Raw genomic sequence first — 22,479 nt, 5'->3', positions numbered from 1 at the left:
TAAAATGTCTGATACCTTCCAGTGCCAAAACAGTGAGTGTAGTTCGGTATGGATGCTGAAGTTCTTTAGAGTCCCACTTCCTGTGTTCTACTCCTCAGGGGGTGGAGTGAATATGAGTGTGTGTGTGTGTGTGTGTGTGTGTGTGTGTGTGTGTGTGTGTGTGTGTGTGTGTGTGTGTGTGTCTGTGTGTGTGTGTGTGTGTGTGTGTGTGTGTGTGTGTGTGTGTGTGTGTGTGTGTGTGTGTGTGTGTGGGCAACTTTATCAGTGTGACCCAGCCGTGTCACTAGAACACTGCTGTTATTGCAAGAGCAGACACTGTCCCTCTCTTGCGCCCCTGTTACACAGAGAAGGCATTTATATACTGGTAAGAAGCTCTCCTTGTTTCCACATCTTCTCACACCTGTGTGTTCTATATTAAGTTAAAAAAAAACCTTGTTTTTTCACCATTAAGGATTTGTAACATTTATTAATTACTCTAATAGTGCTGAACGTGCTACAGTCATCAGCTGCTGTACTACTATTTAGGTTCATTTTTTCAGTTAGGAATTTGAAAACATATGTGTGGAAGTTTGGGGAAACCCTTCTGGGTAGTATTATTTTGACACTTTCTTCTAGAAATAGTTGACCTGAACTGAAATGCACATATCTCACTCTGAAGTAAAAGTTTTTAGCCTTTTAAAATCTGGTTACCTACAAAAGTGAAAATAAGTTTGCATTTAAAGATTTCGTTCCAATTCCACTGAAAGATGCACCGCCTACCACTACATTTATTATCTCGTCTACTCATGGAAAAACAATGTTACTGCAAATTTACAACGGGAAATTATTTATCACTGATTATGTCAATCATCCACATCATTGTCCGTCTCATCATTTCGCAGCATTAGAACATGAGCGTCATCATTGTCTCTTTAACTAACTCACTGCTCACGCTAACATCAGTGGGGAAATCATTTTATGTCCTTTAAACATTTGAATACTTTGTCCGTTGTGATCTGTACAATATGTAGAAGTGCTCTTCTCAGTTTTAATGATTTGGTGTTCACATACAGTATTGAACTGATGAGTCTCATCTCCATCTCACTATAGCTATCCAAAATCTTGATCATACTTAGCTGCATAATAAATTTACACAATTAATTTGGCAGAGTGAAGGCGAAAAGAAATAACATAAAAAAACTTTTGCTACATCATCCGTTCTCCTGCTTGTCTCCTACTTCCGGCTCTTTATCTTTGCTTCTCATGCTGTGCGTCTTTCCTCTTTTCCAAGTATATCTGAACAAGCACTATCCCAGAGAACCTTACTTCATTAGTTTATTGTTCCATTAACAAAAATGTGCTCATATCAGTGAAGATGGTGAAATCTTTTGGCTAAACTGGTCATACAGTAAGTATCACCTCTCTAACATAAGCATATTACAGTGTAAAATATTATATGCCACTTTCCCCACTCAGTTTTCTCTTCTCTCTCGCCCATGCAGTGTGTGCTGGCATGAAGTGGGTGTTATGTTCCCTACTGGTTCTCGTCTGTGTGCTGGGAGCTGATGTTGGTAAAGCTGAGGCGGTATGCCCACAAGGCTGTTTCTGCACAGCTGCCGTGGTGGACTGTAGCAGTCGTGGACTCACCACTGACACGCTGCCTTCATCTTTCCCTGTGAGCACCACTGAACTTCGGCTCCACAATAATCACCTAACGGTGCTGCCCACTGGACTGCTGGACGGCATGCAGGCGCTGCAACTGGTCACGCTGCATGGGAACCCGTGGGAGTGTGACTGTGCCGTGCTCTATCTGAGGGGATGGCTGATAAAACAGAACAATGATGCTTTGAAAAGGCAAGTGGCATGAACAGCTGTAATAAATCCAAATTCACAGAAAGCATACTTAGCCTGATCATATCCTGAACTGACAACTAGTTGATGTTCAAGTTATTTATTTGGTTTTGTGTGTTATTTTATGAAAATATGCTTCAGCTATAAATTGTAAATATAGAAAGTGACAGATTCTCTGAAGCTACAAGTTACTAACTAATTAGATTAATTGTAAGTGTAAAAGGTCCATAAAGGCTATCACGGTATTTGCACTGTGTTGTCCTACCTAAACAAATAAAGTTAGGATGCTGTTTGTGTTTTGACTTTCCTTCAATTCTAAATTATTAATTTTGTTTCTCTCTCTGTCCTCTTCCAGAAATGTGAGCTGCAATTCTCCTCCTAGCCTGCAGGGGAGACTAGTGGCCTACCTATCTGAGGAGGAGGTGCTTAACTCCTGTAATTATTGGCTGTGTGATCTGGCCTTGGCCTCACAGATCAGCTTGTTCATCTTTATAGTGGTGCAAGCAATCCTCCTTGCTGTGGTGGTCTACTTCCTCCGCCGTTTCAGCCAGCTGAGCATTGATGCACAGCGAGCAGCTGCAGAAAGCTTTCACAGCTGAGACTAACAGCATCTCACAAATCAAAGAGTGTGTCTCACTAAACAACAAAAGCTCCTCATGTGCAAAGCTGAGGAATCTCTATTCACACCACACTGGCTTTATTTCACTACACTCATCAACATCTTGTCACTATTTTAATCCTTCTTTTAACCTTTATCCGCTCAGGCATATGGTTGTTGCGTGACCCAGGAGAAGACTGAGGGATTAAGGCAACATAATCTGAGATGTCACAGGAATTTCATTTTTCATGTTTGGAAGATCCGTGCATGTCAAAGTCATCCTGTCTGCTTTTCAGGGTTCATTCGTTCTTAAAATATTATTACAACAATGTTGTTAAAGTCGTCAACCAATCAAAATAGGCTTCAAATTTCAACCTGTAATACTGGTTACTCCGAACCTAAATTCTCCAAAGAGAAGTGACTAAAGAGAAACTCCTCCCACTAACATTTTCAGCCACAGTTGCATAATCTGTACACGTTTGCTTTTCATATTCACAGGTACATGCTTAAATAAAATGTTGATATTTATATGATGATAATGTATTCTGCATTAGTGAATTGATTGTGCCACTCTCTGTGAAGCTGAACAGTCACACTAACCATACAAGACCAATAAACAAAGTTACAGCACCACTATGAGAAGATCATTCTAATAAAGCATTTGAGAATGATAGCTAGCTAAATAATATATTTGCCTAAACAAAACCTGCCCCCCCTCCAGGACATATGATCAGAAATGTCCAACTGACTAGAACCATTTTAAGCAGCGTTAGCGAAATTTGTTTAGGAGTTTCTAAAAGCCCTATTGGGCATTATTTGCTAAGTATGAAGTTAATATGGTGTTGGCTCTGGTACAATCCGAGTAATACAGCTTTCATTGGCTGCCAACTCAGTGTGACCAAATTTCTGGAGATTTCAGGCGTGGGAAGAGCAGTGGCCTCAAATGATCAGAAACAGCCCTGCATACACTATAGATAATGATGAGGGGAAGTTGATGACAGCGTGTTGAAAACAGTAATGAAATGGCCCAGTGAGACACTTGAAAGAGGCACTCATTACATCCTGCTTTACTTTACTTTACTAGTTATGGAATATGAAATAGCATTTGATAGATTCATGCCAGTCAAACTTTAGATATTGGTTAAAACAATTATTCACCTCATATGCAGTGATTGCATTCACACAGCATTTGTACTGAATGTTTTTCATGAAATATATTTCTAAAGGAAGCTCCTAAAAAGTAATTTTTTTCCCTTCAATAAAATCACTTTGTTATTTGGCTCTTTTACTGTACCACTCTTGTTTGTGTTTTAACTTTCCACACCTGACACTGGTTTTTAAAAAAATCTGTTTTTATTTTTCCCCTAATTCATAACCTCAATTGATCCTCAGTGATCACAAGCCTGCACAGGATCAAGCCGAGTGCCATGCTTACCTGTTTAAGTGTGAGGAACTCTGGCTGTTTGTCTACTCGAATGTCTATAGCTTTAGTGAAGTTAAATTCAGACCTCAGAGATTCAAAGGTATCTTTGCTCGTCATAAATCTATAAATCTGTGTTTTAATCTGAGTCTTTTGTCAAAGTTACATCATCGGTTTAGAAATATTTTAATAGTTTGGTTTTTGTCTGGGGTTATTTGATGAAGAATTAGAGCAATGCTAATGAGTCCGTTCTGTAACTGCTTACATTTATTGGCACAAAAACAGGATTTTAATCTCTGTGTATTTCTGACATATTTAGGTTACTACACTTTTGTCAAATTTTGAGGAAAATTATCAGGTTTTTAAAGCAGCATTTTGAAATATTGGATTTGTATAACTTTGAGCATACTTTACATACAATACTCTTTCTGCTTCTGATCTGTTTTCACAGGTAAGAACACACACATTTACTTGTAATAGCTTATTGGGTGGTGTATAAACTCCTTGATGCAGGAACAGTCGAGTGCCTGATCAGCATCTCAAACTTTAGGGGGCAGTGGTGGCTTGGCGGTTAAGGCTCTGGGTTACTGATTGTAAGGTTGGGGGCCAAGCTGCCACTGTTGGCCCTTGAGCAAAGCCCTTAAGCTTGCGCTGACCCCAGCTTCCTGACATGCTGGGGTATGCGAAGAAAAGAATTTCACTGTGCTGTAATGTATATGTGATCAATAAAGACTATCATTATCATTATACAATAGAAACACCCCTTTTGTCAGACCCTACACCTGGAAAAAAAAAAAGTGTTTCCTTGATCTCCCTTGTGAGGTGTCACCTATTAATACAGCCAAATGCTGTGCACTGTGTGCTAGGATTTTAAAAAGAATCTTAACCTACGACTGACAGATTTTGAGATGGAGAAGTTGCCCTGTCCAAGATGGCGACGCAGTTGACGTGCGTGCCCACAGCTTACCAGTTCGGGCAGGGACAATGTTCAATGTTTTGTCACGACAACCTGGTAAAAAAAAAAAAAATGGCGGGTCGTGAGTCCCATTAGAAAGCTATATACATTTTTCCTTGGGGAATTCCAGAAAGACCTAGAGTCTTGCTTTAAATACTGTATTAATGACAGAAAATCAAAAACTTTTTCACTAGATTACTGTCTAAAAATTGTTAGTACTCACAAGGCGTTCTCCCTGGGTAGAAAGGCGAAGCGGAACGTTTTGATCGAGTGTGTAAACTGGACGGTCGCTTTAAGGAGTTGCACAGTGTTCCTGTTGAGGCACACGTGAGCTCTCGTGTAAATGTGAATATCGTAATAAGAAACAAAGTATTGTAAAAGCAGGAGGTACATTCTGTTTACTGTAAGTTCATTTTTTTATTTTAATTTTTTTTAAAGTGTCCGTTATATGTAAACACTGGCTTCATACCTGATACAGTAAACTGACGAATTATCAAGTTGTGTGTGTGTGTGTGTGTGTGTGTATATATATATATATATATATATATATATATATATATATATATATATATATATAAATGTGTGTGTAACATATACATACACACACACTCTTTATTAAAGAGATTATAGCAACGCCGACTATTTAACGTTACAGACAAATAAAGCTAGAATCTGTTGCATTTTGATCCCTTTTCTTTTGAATTTTTTTCTTGCCTTTTCCAGTGGAACTTGCAGGCATGGGGAGGCTGAGAAAGAAACACAACTGGAAGGCAAGAGAGCAAAACCCAGCAGCTCCCAAACCTGCTGAAGACATGAAGAGTGAAGTGCTGCTGGAGTTAGACAGTAAAGATCTCATCAGCCCTTTTCTGCTTTTCGTATACATAACTATAAACCTCATACTTACCTGCTAATTCGTAGCAGTGTGTTCATGCAATGCACTAGCTGACCACATACATCTATACTAAACTGAATCATATACATCAATGTGTAGCCTGTTATAAAAAGTGTGGCAAAATATTTAGTTAACAGATTTTCACACGATTTGTAACTGCTTCTCTTAATGTATTGAGATATCGTACTTGGGATCTCCAATTTTCCGTGTTTGATTCAATACCAGTATCGGTATCAGAGCTTTGTTTATTGGGCAACACCTGATACTGCCCTGACCCGCACAGTAACCAAGCTGACCCTCTACACACCCTCTACAAGCTAAAATATTTTACTGTATTGGATCGATAGATGGGAAATATTACTGATTCAGCATTTCAAATACTAACAGTGAGTATTGGATCAAGACATCCTTAGATTATCCTGTTCAGGGTCATGGTGGATCCAGAGCCTATCCTGGGAACACTGGGCATGAGGCAGGAATACACCCTGGACGTCACAGGGCACCATCATGCACACATTCACACACGAATGCACACACGCACACATTCACACACGAATGCACACACACGCACATTCACACATAGTGGCATTTAAGCATAGGCAGTCCACCTACTTACTTTTTTTTTGGAGGAAAATGCTGGAGAAAACACATGCAGACACTGGACGAACATATGAAACAGTAAACTGAGCTCAGGACTGAATCAAGAACCCTGGAGCTGTGCCACTCACGTCCTTATTTGCTACACATTTTCTTATATTTTTGTTGTTTTCATGCTGCCATTGTGGAACTTTTTCTTCCCTTTCAGAATCCACCATGCTGAAGGGAGTGGACGAGAGTAACACACTGGTTCTCCCAGGCACCAAAGCTAAGAAGAAGAAGGTGGAGCAACCTGTCCCTAAGAAAAAACCTTTGACCAAAAAGCAGAGGAAGAATCTGCAGAAAGTTCTGGAGCAAAAAGAGAAAAAAGCTCATGTAAGTTGTATATTTGAGGTAACGTGCGTGAATTCACACATTAGCTGTATTTCCATGCAAGTTATCTTTAATAGAAAAATGTCTGTAGCCTTGATATATAGATATATAAATAACATTTTCATGCAGCGAGCAGATATCTTGGAAAAATTGGCGGAAGTTCAGCTGCCAGAATCTGAGCTGAAGCTGCTGTACACAACCTCCAAACTGGGCATCGGAGATAAACTTTACCAAACTAAAGAGTAAGTGCATGTTCTCAAACTATTCCTATATCTGTATTAATATTGCTCTGTGTTGATACACATAGTCTCAGATATAATTTAATATATATGTGTGCGTGTGTGTGAAGCGTTAACGTTGAAGGTGTGGATGATGATTCAACCGCGATCAAAATCAGCAGTCTTAGTGGCGCTAACAGGAAGAGGAAGAGAAAATTGGATGATGAGGATGGGGATGAAAGTGAAGAACCAGACTCTTCTGAGGAGGAGACAAGCGGCATGTCAGACTCTTCTTCTGAGGAAGAGGGAGATGAGGTGGAGGATGATTTAGGAGATGAGGTTTCAGAAAAAGCAGTGCCTGCAGTAAAGGAGGAACAGGAGGCAGAAACAACAGTGGTGGAAGTAAAGAAGGAGGAGAAAAAAGAAGATGGAAAAACGGTTGTGCACAAGAAAACCGACTGTCAGCCAGCTGTGTTCATTCCTGTGGACAGACTGCCGGAGATCCAGGTAGGGGAAAGCGGCTTTGAATCTTTCTATTTGCAGGCTTGCTTTACGGTAGGGGCTCAACAAAAAGAAAAAGTTTTTCACTAGTGCCATTTTTAAGACGTTAAAAAAAATCCAGTAACTGTTAACATCTGACAATATTTTAGTAATAGTGTAATAGTTTTTGGTTTTGCTTATACAGCCTAAAAACTGCACTTGCTAAAACAGTTTACACTCAAGTCCTAACCATTGAACAGTAGTTAACTACATTTTAATAGTATAGACTTAAAGTTAAAACTCTAATGTAGTGCAAAATAAATCCTGATGCTCGTATGTACTCAAGATCCTTTTAACACACGCAGCACTGTGTGTACAGCTGTGCATGAGTAATAACACAATCACACTATCCAGTGGAATCCAGAATATGATGGGTTCCCTTTTGAGTCTGGTACCTCGCAAGGTTACTTCCTCACGTTGTGTATATAGATATAGATTTCTATATATTTTTTTGTAAAGCTACTACATGGTAACGTCCATTGTTAAAAGTGCTTTAGAAACGAATTGAAAATGGAATTGTATATATGATTGTTAATTAATAAATGAGCGAATTAATTTGATAATTAGCAGAAATGCAGTGCTTAGCACCCCCTAGCTTCCGACTGTCTGGTCTGTAGAGCATTTAAATAGAAATGTACAGTTTGTAATTGTCATCAGACTCATGGGCTGTACCGCCGGGTTAGTTAAGGATTCTCAACAGCATCCAGTAGTCTCCAGTCTTGTAAATTTAAAAGACCAGTCTCTATTTGTACAAGTTATATAGCACAGGCAGAATGCACCACATATGGTTCCGTAAAGGACAAATAACCAAACTAGGAAAATATGTTAATAGCATCATGGAAAAAGAAAAGACGAGTGCTGATATATTATGTTGCTGCCTTAATTACGTTAACTTTCACTGCTGTAGTTATTTATACCACTGTTGTGAGCCTCCAAACCGATTTGTGCAACAAAAAACACGTTAAAACTCTTTTGCTAGGAGCAAAAACACAACCGTAAATGTAATCATGCTTGACTGCTATGTCAGATTAAAATATATTTCTTACCCCTGTAGAACTAAGTTAAAAAATGTAGTATTTAATCCACTGCTCTGCTAAATCCAAGGATGGAAACTGGCACAGTTGAAAGTTAAATGTGTCTTAATCTTATTTCTGTTCAAATACCTGACTTTAATTTATAATGAATGATCTCACTCTAATATTAGTTAACTGTTAATCTGACTCCAACTTGCTAGGTTAACTTAATGTAACTGTTTCCAAACAACAACCGGGTCGCAAGTGTAATATCTCAGCGTTCAGTTATACGGTCAACCTACCCAGCTTTATACTTTTTCTTTTAAAGCATAGGACTTTTCTGTTTACTTCTCAAACATGTCGAACATACTATAACCTAAATATTTTCAACAATTAATTGTCCAAATTATGCGTTAGAGAACTTCCGAGTCTTCTAAGGATAACACAATTACAGAGGTTTATTATACAGGATAGATATGAAGATAAGAATGGAAGAGTAAGTGGAAAAGCACAGTGGGTGGAATAAATGGACCTGTGTCACCAGCATAGGATGCAGATGGATTTGCATTAAGAGAGAGATCACATTTAAGATCTTGTCTTGAGACCAGACGATAAGTCTCCTGGAAGAGCTCCTCTTTTTGTATTTTGTCTACCCTGTTTCTACCCCTAAACATCTTTGAGGTTACCTGAACTACGTGCATTCATTGACCAGGGTATCAGATGGGACATATCCTTGCAGTTTTCAGCATAATGAGTTTCCACCTGAGGGTGCTGTTTTGGACTGTAAACACAAGACCCCTGACCTGATGGTGTGATAAGAACTCAGTTGAGTGGAGGTGTCCAGGTGGCTTTAGTATATGTGATATCACCACATTGTTCACCATGAAATACAGATTAGATTGATATGAATCATGCCCTGAGGAATAATTTGCTTAATATAAATGACCAGAATTAATTATTGTGGTCTCGCTGATCCACATTCCTGCAGCCTGGGGAGTGAAATGACCCCACTAGTCTCAATCGCGTCATCCGTGGTTTCATTCAGTGTATCATTTTGGATGTACTGTGTGGCACAGGCTGCAAAGTTACATGGCTTTAGTTCATGGATTAAGACAGGTAAATTAAGCTTACTTTAAGTGTTTTCATTAAACCACATAATGTTAAAGTTGCATTCAACTGATAACCGAGCCTGTTGTTGTCATGCTGTGTTTGTAGTAATGAGAGAAAACACATAGTTCACTATCCCAGAATGAGAAGTTCCAGTTAGGCAGCTAGCATGTCGATGCATTTTTAAATGGCCAGTTCGTAGCCTTATTGTCAGTGTATAACCTTGCATTTTGACTTCTAATTATATGCGCTTTCAAAGCTATATGCGCTTTCAAAGCTATATGCGAGAACACAAACAGGAAAACTCCATAGCTTGTGCATGTATGGACATGTCCTTATCAATATCAACACTAATAGAGTTCAACCTGCTTTTAGGCCTACATACAGGAACCGAGTTAACCGTTTTTTTCCCATTTTATTAACCGGAGTAAGCCACTTTTATTTTTCATTTTTATTTATTTACTTATTTTTGTAATTATTGCTATTTTACTATAATTCTATTATTATTAGTAGTAGTAGTAGTAATTTATATTAATAGTATTTTATTATTATTTTTTAAAATTCTCCTTTCTTATTTATATTGGTGCTTTGGCAATATTGTACGTAAACAATCATGCCAATAAAGTACATTGAATTGAATTATAAGATTGTTATGTTGGGGTTGGAACGCAAGAATGGAAAAGTTTAAAATATTGCTTCTGCTCAGGGCAAACTGCATGATTTTTAATTCTGTCTCTAAACCTTGCTTTGTTCGCTCTCTCTTTCTCTCTCTCTCTCTCTCTCTCTCTCTCTCTCTCTCACTCTCTCTCTCTGTGTGTCTTGTAGGAGGCACGGCTGAAGCTGCCAGTGTTGGCAGAAGAGCAGGTGATCATGGAGGCAGTGAAGGAGAATGATTGTGTGGTGTTGTGTGGAGAGACTGGTAGTGGCAAAACCACACAGGTTCCCCAGTTCCTCTATGAGGCTGGATATGCAAGGTACACACACGAGCACAAATACACTTAGAAACATGTATGTACAAACAGGTAAAGGCTGCAGGAATATTATCACATTACCTATCACAGTTATATATTCAAGTCTCTCTCTCTCTCACTCTCTGTCTCTCTCTCTTTCTCAGTGCTGGTGGTATGATCGGTGTGACTGAGCCCAGAAGAGTGGCGGCAGTCAGCATGTCTCACCGTGTGGCCAATGAGATGAACCTCTCCACAGGGTGTGTGAATGCATGTATTTGTGGAATTTTGAATAACTGAATTTAACCAGCCTGAGCCTCAGATGGTTTTGAAGACATTTAAAAAAAAAAAAAAAAAAGTTCCTGAAACCCTAGTCGCAGTCTATAGGTTATAGATGTGTGTAGATGTCTATTGTTGTAGCAACATTTTCATAACCTCCTCCTCTAGTCATAGTCAAATGGCCTCTTCCTTTGAGTGATGAAAACTAGCAGACTTTAGTAATAGTCTGAATTGCAGGAGTAGAACGAAACTAAGAATGTGTGTTTGGACGTATGTGTTATCAGGGTGGTGTCTTATCAGATCAGATATGAAGGCAATGTGACAAAAGACACCAAGATTAAGTTCATGACGGATGGTGTCTTGCTGAAAGAAATTCAAAAGGTGTGTATGCATGCCTGCACACAAACATTTGCTGACTTTTGTTCATGGCCTAATTGTCTAATAATGTTTTGTTTTCATATGTCCAGGACTTCCTGTTGCAGAAATACAGTGTGATCATAATTGACGAGGCTCACGAGCGCAGTGTCTACACTGATATCCTCATCGGCCTGCTCTCACGAATTGTGGCACTCCGCAATAAGGTATCTCTCTCTCTCTCTCTCTCACAGACACATACACACACATTTACTTTAGGGAGAAAGCTTTTTTTTGTGTGAAAAACCAGCATTATTTACAGCAGGGCTCCTCAGGCTTATCAGCAAATGGCTGGCTTTCATTCCACTCAAACAGGATTAACACTTGATAGTTGATTGGATCTCTAGGTGAACTGATTAAACAAGTGGAAACAGGTCTGACTCCTGCCTGGATGGATTGAAATCCTGCAGCCACACCGGCCCTTTGTGGATAAGCTTGAAGACCCTGGTTTACAGTAATGTGTTTTTAAACTTACAGAAAGGTTTGCCCATGAAACTGCTGATCATGTCCGCTACACTGCGAGTGGAGGACTTTACTGAGAACAAGAAATTGTTTCGCACTCCTCCACCAGTTATCAAGGTATCAGCCACTTCCACTATTTCACCTTCTCTCCTGTTCTTAGCACTTCGGTTTCAGTACTCTTTGCATATCTGAAGAATGCACATATGCTTTCATTTTATTTGTGATTCAGTAGATCTGAAGTTTTTAAACAAAATGTGTGTGTGTGTGTGTGTGCGCAGGTGGAAGCTCGTCAGTTCCCAGTCACGGTTCACTTCAACAAGCGCACACCGATGGAGGATTATGTTGCAGAGGCCTTTCGCAAGACATGCAAGATTCACCGCATGTTGCCGCCAGGTCAGACACGCACACACACACAGTACTTGTTATTCCGGTGCATATTTCCAACACATATAGTGTTGGTAGTTTTATTAATTTATGCAGCATATTTGAACTGTGTGATCTGTTATTATGACACCCCAACATCCTCTAAATGACCTCTAGGTTATGAGAGCTTTTATCCCGATATGCACTGTGTAGCACTGTGTAATTTTAAGAGAAAAGTGTAGACAAAACTTTTCAGTTCTAGGTAATATATTAGTAGTTTAATGTATTATTAAGTAGTAAAGTACTTCACAACAATAAAATATATACACAAATATTTTACAAAAAAACTAGTATAATATCAAAATGATGATGTTTTTTAATGCGTATTTTATTTATTGTTTTTGGTATGAATCTTTGCATCAGAACATATTTGTCCCTTACTCACCTTAGTTGAATGAATCTGTTAAAGAACAGCTTTTCTTCCTGTTGCTGCATCAGCGTCATGTAAACACAGGGGAAGCTAACGGTCCAAATTACATACTTGCTAGTAGAAGATGGAAATGTGTGTTTTTGTCAGAAATGAGTGTGTGCTTTAAGCCCATGCCCAAGTACAAGTAGACATCACAATGCATCACATCACACATGGCCCTGTGTTTCGCTGTAGGTGGTATCCTGGTGTTTCTGACCGGCCAAGCAGAGGTGCATTATGTGTGCAGGAGACTGAGGAAGGCTTTTCCTTATAGACCCAACAACATACAGCATACTGGTAGACATTCACACACACGAATGCACGCCTGTGCACAAACAAACACACACACACAAATCTAACAAAAACCCGTGCTATCTTTGTTGGTACAGCAGCAGAGGACACATCAGAAGAGCTGAGAAAATTTAAGAAGCAGAAACTGAAAAAATCAGTGGTATGGATTGTTTCCATATTTGTCAGGTCTTTTGTGATCTCTGCCATGTGACTCACCAGCTTCTCTTTTTCTCTTCCAGTCTCTTCCTCGCATCGATCTGGACAACTACTCTGCCCTACCCGTGGATGAAGGGGATGAAGATCGCCAGGCTGGCATTGATGATGACGACGAGGGCTCAGATCTGGATCTAGGCGATCAACCAGATGACACTGGTCAGATTTTGCGAATACAGGACTTGAAAAATACTGAATTGTGGGAGGAAAAGTTTTCCAACAGTGCCTTCTGCTTTGTACTAGAAATCATCGTTCAACATTCAATATCAACATTTTTCAGATAAATGACTAAGAAAAGTGTGTAGAAGAAGGTGGACTAACGCAAAAAGGTAGTCAGCGATAACCTAATGGTGTACTGGACAATATATCGGAGGTTAGCTAGGGAGAGTTTTAGGGGTGGTCTTCCTCTTACAGATTCTGAGAATAACCCAAATGTGTGTTTTTATTTGGATTCTTAGGGGAGAAGGCCGATCCCACCATTCCTTTATACGTGCTGCCACTTTATTCCCTGCTGGCACCTGAGCAGCAAGCCAGAGTAATATATTTTCCTCTTGTGTTTGTTATTTTAATAATAGTTAATGCAGTGTTTCTATGTTTCCAATCATTGCTTATTATGTGGAAAAAAATATAGCACTGTTGTCTATTCTTAGAGTGCTTTCACACCTACTAGTCTGGTTGCCATGTCTGAATCAGAGCGAAAATGTACGTCTTTTGGTATGGGTTTGACTTCACAATGCACATAAACAAACCGAAAAGCAAAAATGTTGGCTGCGGGGTTTGTATGTCTGAAAACATGAACTCGGAACAAAAATCCTCTCACATTCAACTGCTTTTTTTCCCCAGCAGATTTCTTAACATGTCTAATTATTTGTATTAACATAAAAACATTTAGCAACCGAGACATAAACTGAACAAGTTTCACAGACATTTGAAGAACAGAAATGGAATAATGAGTCCCTGAACAAAGAGGGGGTCAATATCAAAAGTAACAGTGAGTATCTGGTGGCCACCAGCTTCTTTAAGTAGTACAGTGCATCTCATCTCATGGACTGCTCCAGATTTGTCAGTTCTTGCTGTGAGATGTTACCCCACTCTTCCATCAAGGCATTTGCAAGTTCTTGATCACGTCTGGGAGGACACAAGGTTGTATGTAATTTTCCACTGCAAGGACAATCAGCTGTCCTTCCTGTCTCCCTGTAGCACTGTCTTAGGCATCTTACATTACAGACATTGCAGTTTATTGCTCTGGCCATATCTGCAGTCCTCATGCCTCCCTGCAGCAGGCCTGTGGCATGTTCACGCAGGTGAGCAAGCCCCTTAGGCATCTTTCTTCTGGTGTTTTTCCAGAGTCAGTAGAAAGGTCTCTTTAGTATCCTAAGTTATTGTAACTGTGACCTTAATTGCCTACCGCCTGTATACTGTTAGTACTTAAGGACTGTTCCACAGGTGCATGTGCAATAATTGTTTATGGTTCATTGAATAAGCCTGAAAAACATTGTTTAAATCCTTTCCAATAAAGATCTGTAAAGCTTATTTGGATTTTACAAAATTATCTTTAAAATACAGTCTCCTGAAGAAGGGACGTTTCTCTTTTTTTTGCAGAGTTTACTTATTTGGTAAAGGATGTTAAAGAAGGTTTTAAAAAGGTACATTTGACACAGAATCCCCTGGGAACAGAGAATACAGCTTACTTATTACCAGTTGGGTTGATTCAGGGTTGAATCTCTTTCTCACTGCAATCAAACAGCTCTGATGGAAACCACACCAAAATCACTCAAGTCAGTCTCATATTCTAGTGCGATTGCTTTATTCTCACCTGCAAAAATATGACACAGCAAACACACTAGGGTTTCATTCAAATTGATTATATGCTGTATATGTGATAGCTGATTGTAAAATTTTAAATTGAAAACCCCTTTTGGATTGGTTGACTCTGATTGTGAAAATGTTATTATAAAATATTATTATTCAGTGTGTGTGTGTGTGTGTGTGTGTATATATATATATATATATATATATATATATATATATATATATATATATATATATATACACATATACATATATATATATATATATATATTGTGTGTGTGTGTGTGTGTATGTGTATATATATATATATATATATATATATATATATATATATATATATATATATATATATATATATATATATATAATATGTGTGTGTGTGTGTGTGTGTGTGTGTGTAAATTTATTTATTTATTTATCTTGTGTGTGTGTGCAGGTGTTCCGTCCACCTCCTCCAGGTGCTCGCTTGTGTGTGGTGGCCACCAATGTGGCAGAAACATCCCTCACTATTCCAGGAATTAAATATGTGGTTGACTGTGGTCGGGTGAAGAAGAGATTTTATGACAGAGTGACTGGAGTCTCTTCCTTTAAGGTCAACTGGACATCTCAGGCCTCAGCCAATCAGAGAGCAGGAAGGGCAGGAAGAACTGAGGCAGGACATTGCTATAGGTTGGCTGTCCTTGAGTTTTATAACCTTTGGTGGGAGAAATGTTGATTTTTGCTTTGTGTGATTGTATGTTTTGTGTGATGTGTGTAGGCTCTACTCATCTGCGGTTTTTAGTGATTTCAGCCAGTTCTCTGAGGCTGAAATCACTCGTCGTCCTGTTGATGACCTTGTTTTGCAAATGAAAGATCTCAACATTGAGAAGGTTAGAGGCGGGGAAAGTGATTACATGTTCCTTATGCTATGTGTAACACTATGGTAACTGCATAACCATAATGAGTGTTTACTCACTAGTGTATGTATGTGTGTGTGTGTGTGTTTGCAGGTAGTGAATTTTCCGTTCCCTACTCCACCCTCCTCTGAAGCGCTGGTGTCTGCTGAGCAGCTACTTATCTCTTTGGGTGCTCTAGAGGAACCACCTCGCCAGGGACGGTAGGATTGGGTTTTTTTTTCCTTATGTGTTTTATACTCACACCAAGCTGTTGGTGAACAACCAACAGCAGCTAAAGATGACGGATCATTGTCTCATGTTCTTTAAAACAAAGTTCCCACCACAAAGACAACCGCCGACATATTCATACATTCTGCACTTGCATGAAAGGAAATAGCTCACTTTGCCAGGTAGGGATGTCACAAAAACCAATACTTCGGTACCAAGTCGGTACCAACATTCTTAAAACGTGACGGACATGATGGGGGCAGCAAATACGCGTAAGCGTTTTAGTTGGGCCACAAGTGGTAAAGAAGAAGAAGAACGCCTACAAGCACACGGGAAAAACTATAGAAGATGGCGACAAGTTTAGCTCCGACTCGTTGAGAGGAAAGGTAGTAAGAGTCAAATATGGAAATTCTTCACATTCGGGTCGGATGAAGACAAACCTATAATTGATGCTCTGAAGATGGTGTGCAACCGATGCTATCGTTCATTTCAAACAAAGCGAGGAAACACCTGGAATTTGACGAAGCACCTGAAAGATGGTCCTATATTATGTTTGTTTGAGGCAGCTGGCGTTGTGGCCGTGAAACCAGCTAATGTTATGCTCCATGTAATTTTGCGATAGACAGTTATTTGTCAATGACGCTAACACATTGCAGTGTTATAAGCTACCTCCTAATGAGCCACCGTGCATCGCCATTCAGCCCGTGTCCTGTCAGCTAAATGTAGCCTAATGTCACTAATAATTATTCAAATGTTCATGCTTTTAATAAATCTTTTTGGCCTGCCACCATATCAATGAATTTAAACTAATGCACGCGTTGAGGAGTGCACCTTAGCACTTGTAGCCTCCACTGTTTTATAAGTCATTGTCAGACAGTGTTTGATAACTAAAATACCCCCGCCTCTCTCTCTCTCTCTCTCTCTCTCTCTCTCTCTCTCTCTCTCTCTCTCTCCCCCCCCTCTCTCCCCCCTCCTTCTCTCCCTCTCTCTCTTTGCCAGTATCAGCCAGAGGAGGATGTCCTCCGGGAAAGGTTTTAATTTTATTTTTTTTTTAAAAATTATTAAAATTTTTTTAAACTACACCGTGGTATCGAGTATCGTGTACTTTTGCTGGTATCGGTACCGACTACTAGATTTTTGGTATTGTGACATACCTATTGCCAGGAATGTTTGTTTGTAATTCAAAAGAAAAAGTAAGGCAGTCTTGTAGACGTTCTATTTAGTAATATAGAAATTACTGTATAATAATATAGTCTGCTTAGTGTAAGTGTAGTATAAATAGTGTAAGTGAATAATATGAAATAATAATGTTAAGTAGTACGCTACCTATTGTGTACCAGTATCATATTCTTTTGACACATGATCTAGTGTAGCCCAGCTATCAGTTACATGCCACTGTGAATGTGTTTAAACCTGTGACCGTACACAGTCAGGTCCATAAGTATTTGGACAGTGACACCTTTTTTGTCATTTTGCCTCTGTACCACCACAATGGATTTGAAATGAAGCAATCAAAATTCAATTCAGTTTTATTTGTATTATTTGTGCTTTTAACAATGGACAGTGTCCCAAAGCAGCTTTACAGAAATATAAAAATTCAGGATGTAGATTTTAAATGTATGAATTTATCCCTAATGTGCAAGCCAGAGTCGATGGTAGCAAGGAAAAACTCCCTGAAACACTTTGAGGAAGAAATCTCGAGAGGAACCAGATTCAAAAGGGAACTCCTTCTCATCTGGGTAACAACAGATAGTGCGATTATAAATAAGCAAATCCCTTCTATACATGGGCTAATACCACATGGTCAAATAGTGCAGTTGTTTAACCAGGAAAATTCATTATAGTTTTTACATGAAGTCTGTTTTATTGATCTTCTCCACTGTTCACTGATGGAGACTTGAGTTCAAAACTATTTGTAGTTCTAGACATCTTAGCATAACTGTCCATATGAATTGAGGTCCAAAGCCATCTTTATGGTTTTTAAGTGGTACCATCCTTGATAATCTCAATTATCTTTAGGCTGCACCATGTGGGGCCATCCTCAACAGCAGCATGTGACTTCCAATTGATGAGAACTCCAACCAGAAGTAGGGCATCAGGATGGATCAGGCAGGTCTTTAGAGCAGACGGGGTCAGGATCACTGGTGTCTCAGGAGCATCATGTGTAGCTTGACAGAAAAAGAGAGGGAGAGATTATTAGGTATGCTTATTGGACAATGTACTTTGCATGTGTGAGTGCAAGCAGGGATTCTGGCAAGACTAGCTGTGCCAGCATAACTAAAAGGGAAAGCCAGAAGGTAACACAAACATGAGGGTGCTCATGTGATTGAAGTGTAGACTTTCAGCTTTATATATGGTTTTCATATGTATGTATGTGTGTGTGTGGTTGGATGTCGTAATAGGGATTTAACAACAGAACTGGCTGGCTGCAGTACAATTTGACATATGATAAATGCATTTTATAGGAGTTATTTGATGATAATTAATACAGGAGTGGTTGATGAAGTGATTGACAGTTGACCCTCATGTAAGTGCATGCACTTTCCAACACAGTTCTGTAGCAAAGTTATGTGTTCTACTATAAACTGTTCTAACAGACCTTCAGCAGGGAGTTATTTGCAATTTTCCTGGTATGTTGCTTATTTTGACATCTAAGCTTGCTTGTTGTACTGATATCATAACTAGCAACCCAAAGTGAGTGAATGAAGCATAAATTTAGTTAAAGTATCAAGTTTAGTAGCGTTTATTTTCTCTTGTTCAGTTAAGTGTTACCAGTTCCCTCTCAGCCCTATCTTCACTAACTTCATTCCTGACTAGACATGTACCTCAAACCTATCTCTGTTGTCACCTCTCTCAGGCCTAGAAGTTCTCATCCACAAACCGGAGAGCGAACTACCAGTAACCTCATCTACCCTCCTCTGTTGTCTCAGTCTCAAACAGCAGTGGTAGATGGGCTCTAGAATTGCCGGTCTTCTGTAAAGAAAGCTGATTTCATCTCAGCTTTAGATTCCCATTACTCTATTGACTTTCTGGCACTAACTGAGACCTGGATATCTCCACAGAACTCAGCTACACCGGCTGCTCCTGATAATCCTCTGCTTATGCTTTCTCTCACACTCCATAAGAAACTGTCAGGGGTGATGGTACAGGTCTGCTGTTGTTTCTGATATGGTGCTTCACACCTCTCTCCCTGTCTCATCTCAACATCTCATCCTTCAAATTCCATGTAGTTAAAGTTACTTCCTCAATCTATCTTCTCATCATCCCTTCCATTACAGTTAGCCACAGACCCTTTCCTCACTTTCCTCATCCATGGACCTTGTCTGCCCTCTATCCTCTAAACCCAGGAAGATTTCTTACCTTGTTTCTTGGCTGCCAAATGTGTTACGCAGCAATTGGAGAGAATGAAGAACAGCAGAGAGAAAGTGGAAGAAATCACAACTCGACGCAGATCTTGCCTCTTACCACGCTCTCCTGTCTAAATTCTCTTCTGAAGTGACTTCTGCCAAGAATGCCTTCTACAAGGAAAAGCTGTAAACATCTGCACAAGACACTCGTAAGCTCCACAACATTTATTCTTCACTACTCAACCCCCCGGCTCCGTCCTCCCTGACTACTGAAGACTTTGCCACCTTTTATGTTGGGAAGATTGAAAAAATCTGCCAGACCTTCACTTCTATCCCAACTCTTACACTACCCACTGAGGATTCCCCTTCTCCTTTTCTGACACATTTTTCTAATCTAACAACAGAAGAGATCCTGCTGGTCATCTTGTCCTGTAATCCTACCACCTGCCCATTGGATCTAAACCTTTCCAGAATGCTCCAGACCATTTACATTTATTAATTTAGCAGACGCTTTTATCCAAAGTGACTTACAAATGAGGAATTACAAGCAAAGCTATCTATCATGCAGAGAACAATACAAGTAGTGCTATCATGCAAGATTTATAATTGAGTTCTACAGAAGTACAGTGCACAGAGTAGAGGTGTAAGAGCCAGAGTAAGTTTCTTATTTTATTTTTAAATAATGTGGGTTTGGCATTTTAGGGGTTAGTTAAGTGCTCACGGAAGAGGTGGTGCTTTAGCTGTTTTTTTTTTAAAATAGTGACAGATTCTGCGGTCCGGATTGAGGTTGGAAGTTCATTCCACCACTGAGGAACAGTTAGTTTGAAGGTTCTGGAAAGGGACCTTAAGCCACGTTGAGTAGGAACTACTAAGCGTCGGTCATTAACCAATCACAGATTGTGTGAGGGAACGTAAGCCTCAAGGAAAGTGTTGCGCTAGGTGGGTGCTGTTCCAGACAAGGTCTTATACGTGAGCATTAAGGCTTTGAATTTGATATTAGCAGCTACAGGAAGCCAGTGGAGGGAGATGAAGAGGCGTGTGACATGGGTTCTTTTGGGCTGGTTGATGGAGCTGGCTGGGAGGCCTGAGAGTAGTGCGTTGCAGTAGTCCAGTTTTGAGATGACAAGAGCCTGGACTAGTAGCTGTGTAGCCTGTTCAGTGAGGTAGGGTCTGATTTTCTTGATGTTATAAAGAATGAACCTACAGGACCGTGCAGTTGTTGAGATGTGGTCTGTAAAGGTCAAGCTGTCATCAAAAGTGTAGGAGCAAGGGGGAGAAAGACATGTAAATTTCCATGTTTTGGAGAGAAGTAAACCTGTACCACCCCCTCGTCTGTTGGGGCGCATGGTATGGGAGAAGTTGAAGTTGGAGGCTAGGGCAGCGGGTGTGGCAGTGTTCTCAGTATGGATCCAGGTCTCAGTCAGAGTCAGCACACTGAGGTTAGAGTGGGTTGCAAAGGCAGAAATGAAATCCGCCTTGTTGACAGCAGATTGGCAGTTCCTAAATCTGATTGAGAATGAGAAGGAATGTGCAGAGAGCATAGGTTGTCTTGTGAGACCATCTTACAAGACTTCCTCCCCTTCATCACGACTAACCTCAATGGTTCCATATCATCGGTCATGTACCAACTACATTCAAGAGAGCAAGGGTTATTCCCATCTTTTAGAAACCCACACAGGATCCCTCTGACATCGGCAACTACTGACCGGTATCACTTCTCTCTTTTCTTTTTAAAATCCTCAAACACTGTTCACAATCAACTGTCTCTCTACCTCTCACAGAACAACCTACAAGATCTTTATCAGTCTGGCTTCAAAGCAGCACATTCCACAGAGACTGTCCTTCTGGCTGTCACTGAGAATCTACATGTTGCTATATCAGACAAACTATCATCGCTCCTCAACCTTTCAGCAGCGTTTGACACAGTCAACCACAAGACTCTCTTGTCCACCCTCATGAGTCTCGGAATTTGTGGTTCGGCATAGCAGTGGTTTGTTCCTACGTGGAAGGGATCCACATCTGCTCCCCGCAGACTGGTGTCCCACAAGGCTCAGTACTTGATCCTCTTCTGTTCCCCCTCTATACTCGATCTCTTGCTGAGGTCATATCCTCACATGGGTTCTCATACCACTGCTATGCGGATGACACTCAACTCATCCTCTCCTTCCCTCCCTCAGATCCTCTTATTTCTCCTCAGATCTCAGCATGTCTGGCAGACATCTCATCATGGATGGCAGCTCATCAGCTGAAACGTAATCCCAGCAAAACTGGACTGCTGTTCTACCCAGGTGATTCATCACCATGTCAGGATCTTGTGATCTCCCTGGACAACTCTCTGATCCCACCTTCGGTTACTGCATGCAACCTTAGGGTACCCATGGGCAATCAACTGTCTTTTTCTTCTCACATTGCTAATCTGATACGCTCATGTCAATTTCTCCTGTGCATCAGAAGGATTTGTCCGTTTCTATCCACACAGACCACTCAGGTGCTGGTTCAGTCTCTTGTCATTTCAAGACTGGACTACTGCAACTCACTCCTGGCAAGTCTGCCTCTGAGTGCCATTTTACCTCTGCATCTGAACCAGAATGCAGCTGCTCGACTTATTTTCAACCTTCCTAAGTTCTCCCACACCACCCCATTGCTATGCTCCCTCCACTGGTTTCCTATAGCTGTTCGCTTCAGACACTGATACTTGCCTACCAAACCAAAAATGGACCAGCACCCACTTATCTCAAATCACTTATCACACCCTGCACTGCACCACGCTCCCTCTGATCCTCTAGCACCGCTAGACTGGTGCTACCATCTCTCAGGGTACAAGGAAGGTAAGCATCAAGACTCTTCTCTGTTCTGGCACCTATTTGGTGGAATGAACTTCCCTTAGATGTCAGAAAAGCTGAGTCTCTGGCAGTCTTCAAACGATGTCTAAAGAACTACCTCTTCCTAAAGTACTCAAATTAGTACTTTGCATTTTAAAAGAATTGCTGTGTTCTCTGTGTGTTTTTCTTACTATATTACCTCCCAACAGAGTTGTAACCCTCTTACCCCTTAGTTCCCACAGTATTATGTCCCACAACCCTATATTCCCCATAGAAACAGCATGCCAACCCTGAGTTCCTGGGCCAAAATTGGCCCCAAAATCAACATTTTAATTTGAACATTTTTAGGCCTTGAAACAACTTATAGTAGGCGATACGAGCATCAGCGTGGTCAATGCCTTTGAATAAATGCATT

At 40.1% G+C, this 22,479-nt stretch overlaps 2 protein-coding genes across 4 annotated transcripts in view; both read left to right on the top strand.

The window, feature by feature from the left end:
• Positions 1–40: 40 nt before the first annotated feature.
• On the top strand, positions 41–3,715 carry gp1bb (glycoprotein Ib platelet subunit beta). Of its 2 annotated transcripts, XM_053624892.1 has the most exons (4): positions 41–364; positions 1,271–1,387; positions 1,482–1,833; positions 2,186–3,715. In XM_053624892.1, coding segments are annotated over exons 2-4 (597 nt in total). In that variant the 5' UTR covers positions 41–364; positions 1,271–1,386; the 3' UTR covers positions 2,430–3,715. The 2 variants fall into 2 exon arrangements, with proteins under 2 accessions (XP_053480867.1, XP_053480868.1); XM_053624893.1 differs by lacking the exon at positions 1,271–1,387.
• A 1,371-nt stretch (positions 3,716–5,086) lies between these two features.
• dhx37 (DEAH (Asp-Glu-Ala-His) box polypeptide 37) overlaps positions 5,087–22,479 on the top strand; it is a 33,049-nt gene continuing 15,656 nt past the window's right edge. The window contains exons 1-18 of one of the 2 annotated variants that reach the window (XM_053624882.1): positions 5,087–5,206; positions 5,527–5,646; positions 6,501–6,667; positions 6,794–6,906; positions 7,014–7,389; positions 10,368–10,516; positions 10,657–10,749; positions 11,053–11,149; positions 11,236–11,349; positions 11,660–11,761; positions 11,923–12,037; positions 12,672–12,773; positions 12,869–12,927; positions 13,007–13,139; positions 13,439–13,515; positions 15,229–15,461; positions 15,550–15,661; positions 15,782–15,888. In XM_053624882.1, the coding sequence (XP_053480857.1) occupies positions 5,541–5,646; positions 6,501–6,667; positions 6,794–6,906; positions 7,014–7,389; positions 10,368–10,516; positions 10,657–10,749; positions 11,053–11,149; positions 11,236–11,349; positions 11,660–11,761; positions 11,923–12,037; positions 12,672–12,773; positions 12,869–12,927; positions 13,007–13,139; positions 13,439–13,515; positions 15,229–15,461; positions 15,550–15,661; positions 15,782–15,888 (2,255 nt within the window). In that variant the 5' untranslated portion in view covers positions 5,087–5,206; positions 5,527–5,540. Of the gene's footprint in view, positions 5,207–5,526; positions 5,647–6,500; positions 6,668–6,793; positions 6,907–7,013; positions 7,390–10,367; positions 10,517–10,656; positions 10,750–11,052; positions 11,150–11,235; positions 11,350–11,659; positions 11,762–11,922; positions 12,038–12,671; positions 12,774–12,865; positions 12,928–13,006; positions 13,140–13,438; positions 13,516–15,228; positions 15,462–15,549; positions 15,662–15,781; positions 15,889–22,479 lie in introns of both variants that reach the window. The other variant, XM_053624881.1, reaches the window with a different exon arrangement.

Source organism: Ictalurus furcatus, chromosome 5 (assembly GCF_023375685.1).
Source record: "Ictalurus furcatus strain D&B chromosome 5, Billie_1.0, whole genome shotgun sequence".
In the NCBI taxonomy this organism is placed as follows: Eukaryota; Metazoa; Chordata; class Actinopteri; order Siluriformes; family Ictaluridae; genus Ictalurus; species Ictalurus furcatus.
The sequence above is the reverse complement of the archived record's forward strand: the minus strand, read 5'-3'. Positions and strand labels throughout refer to the sequence as shown.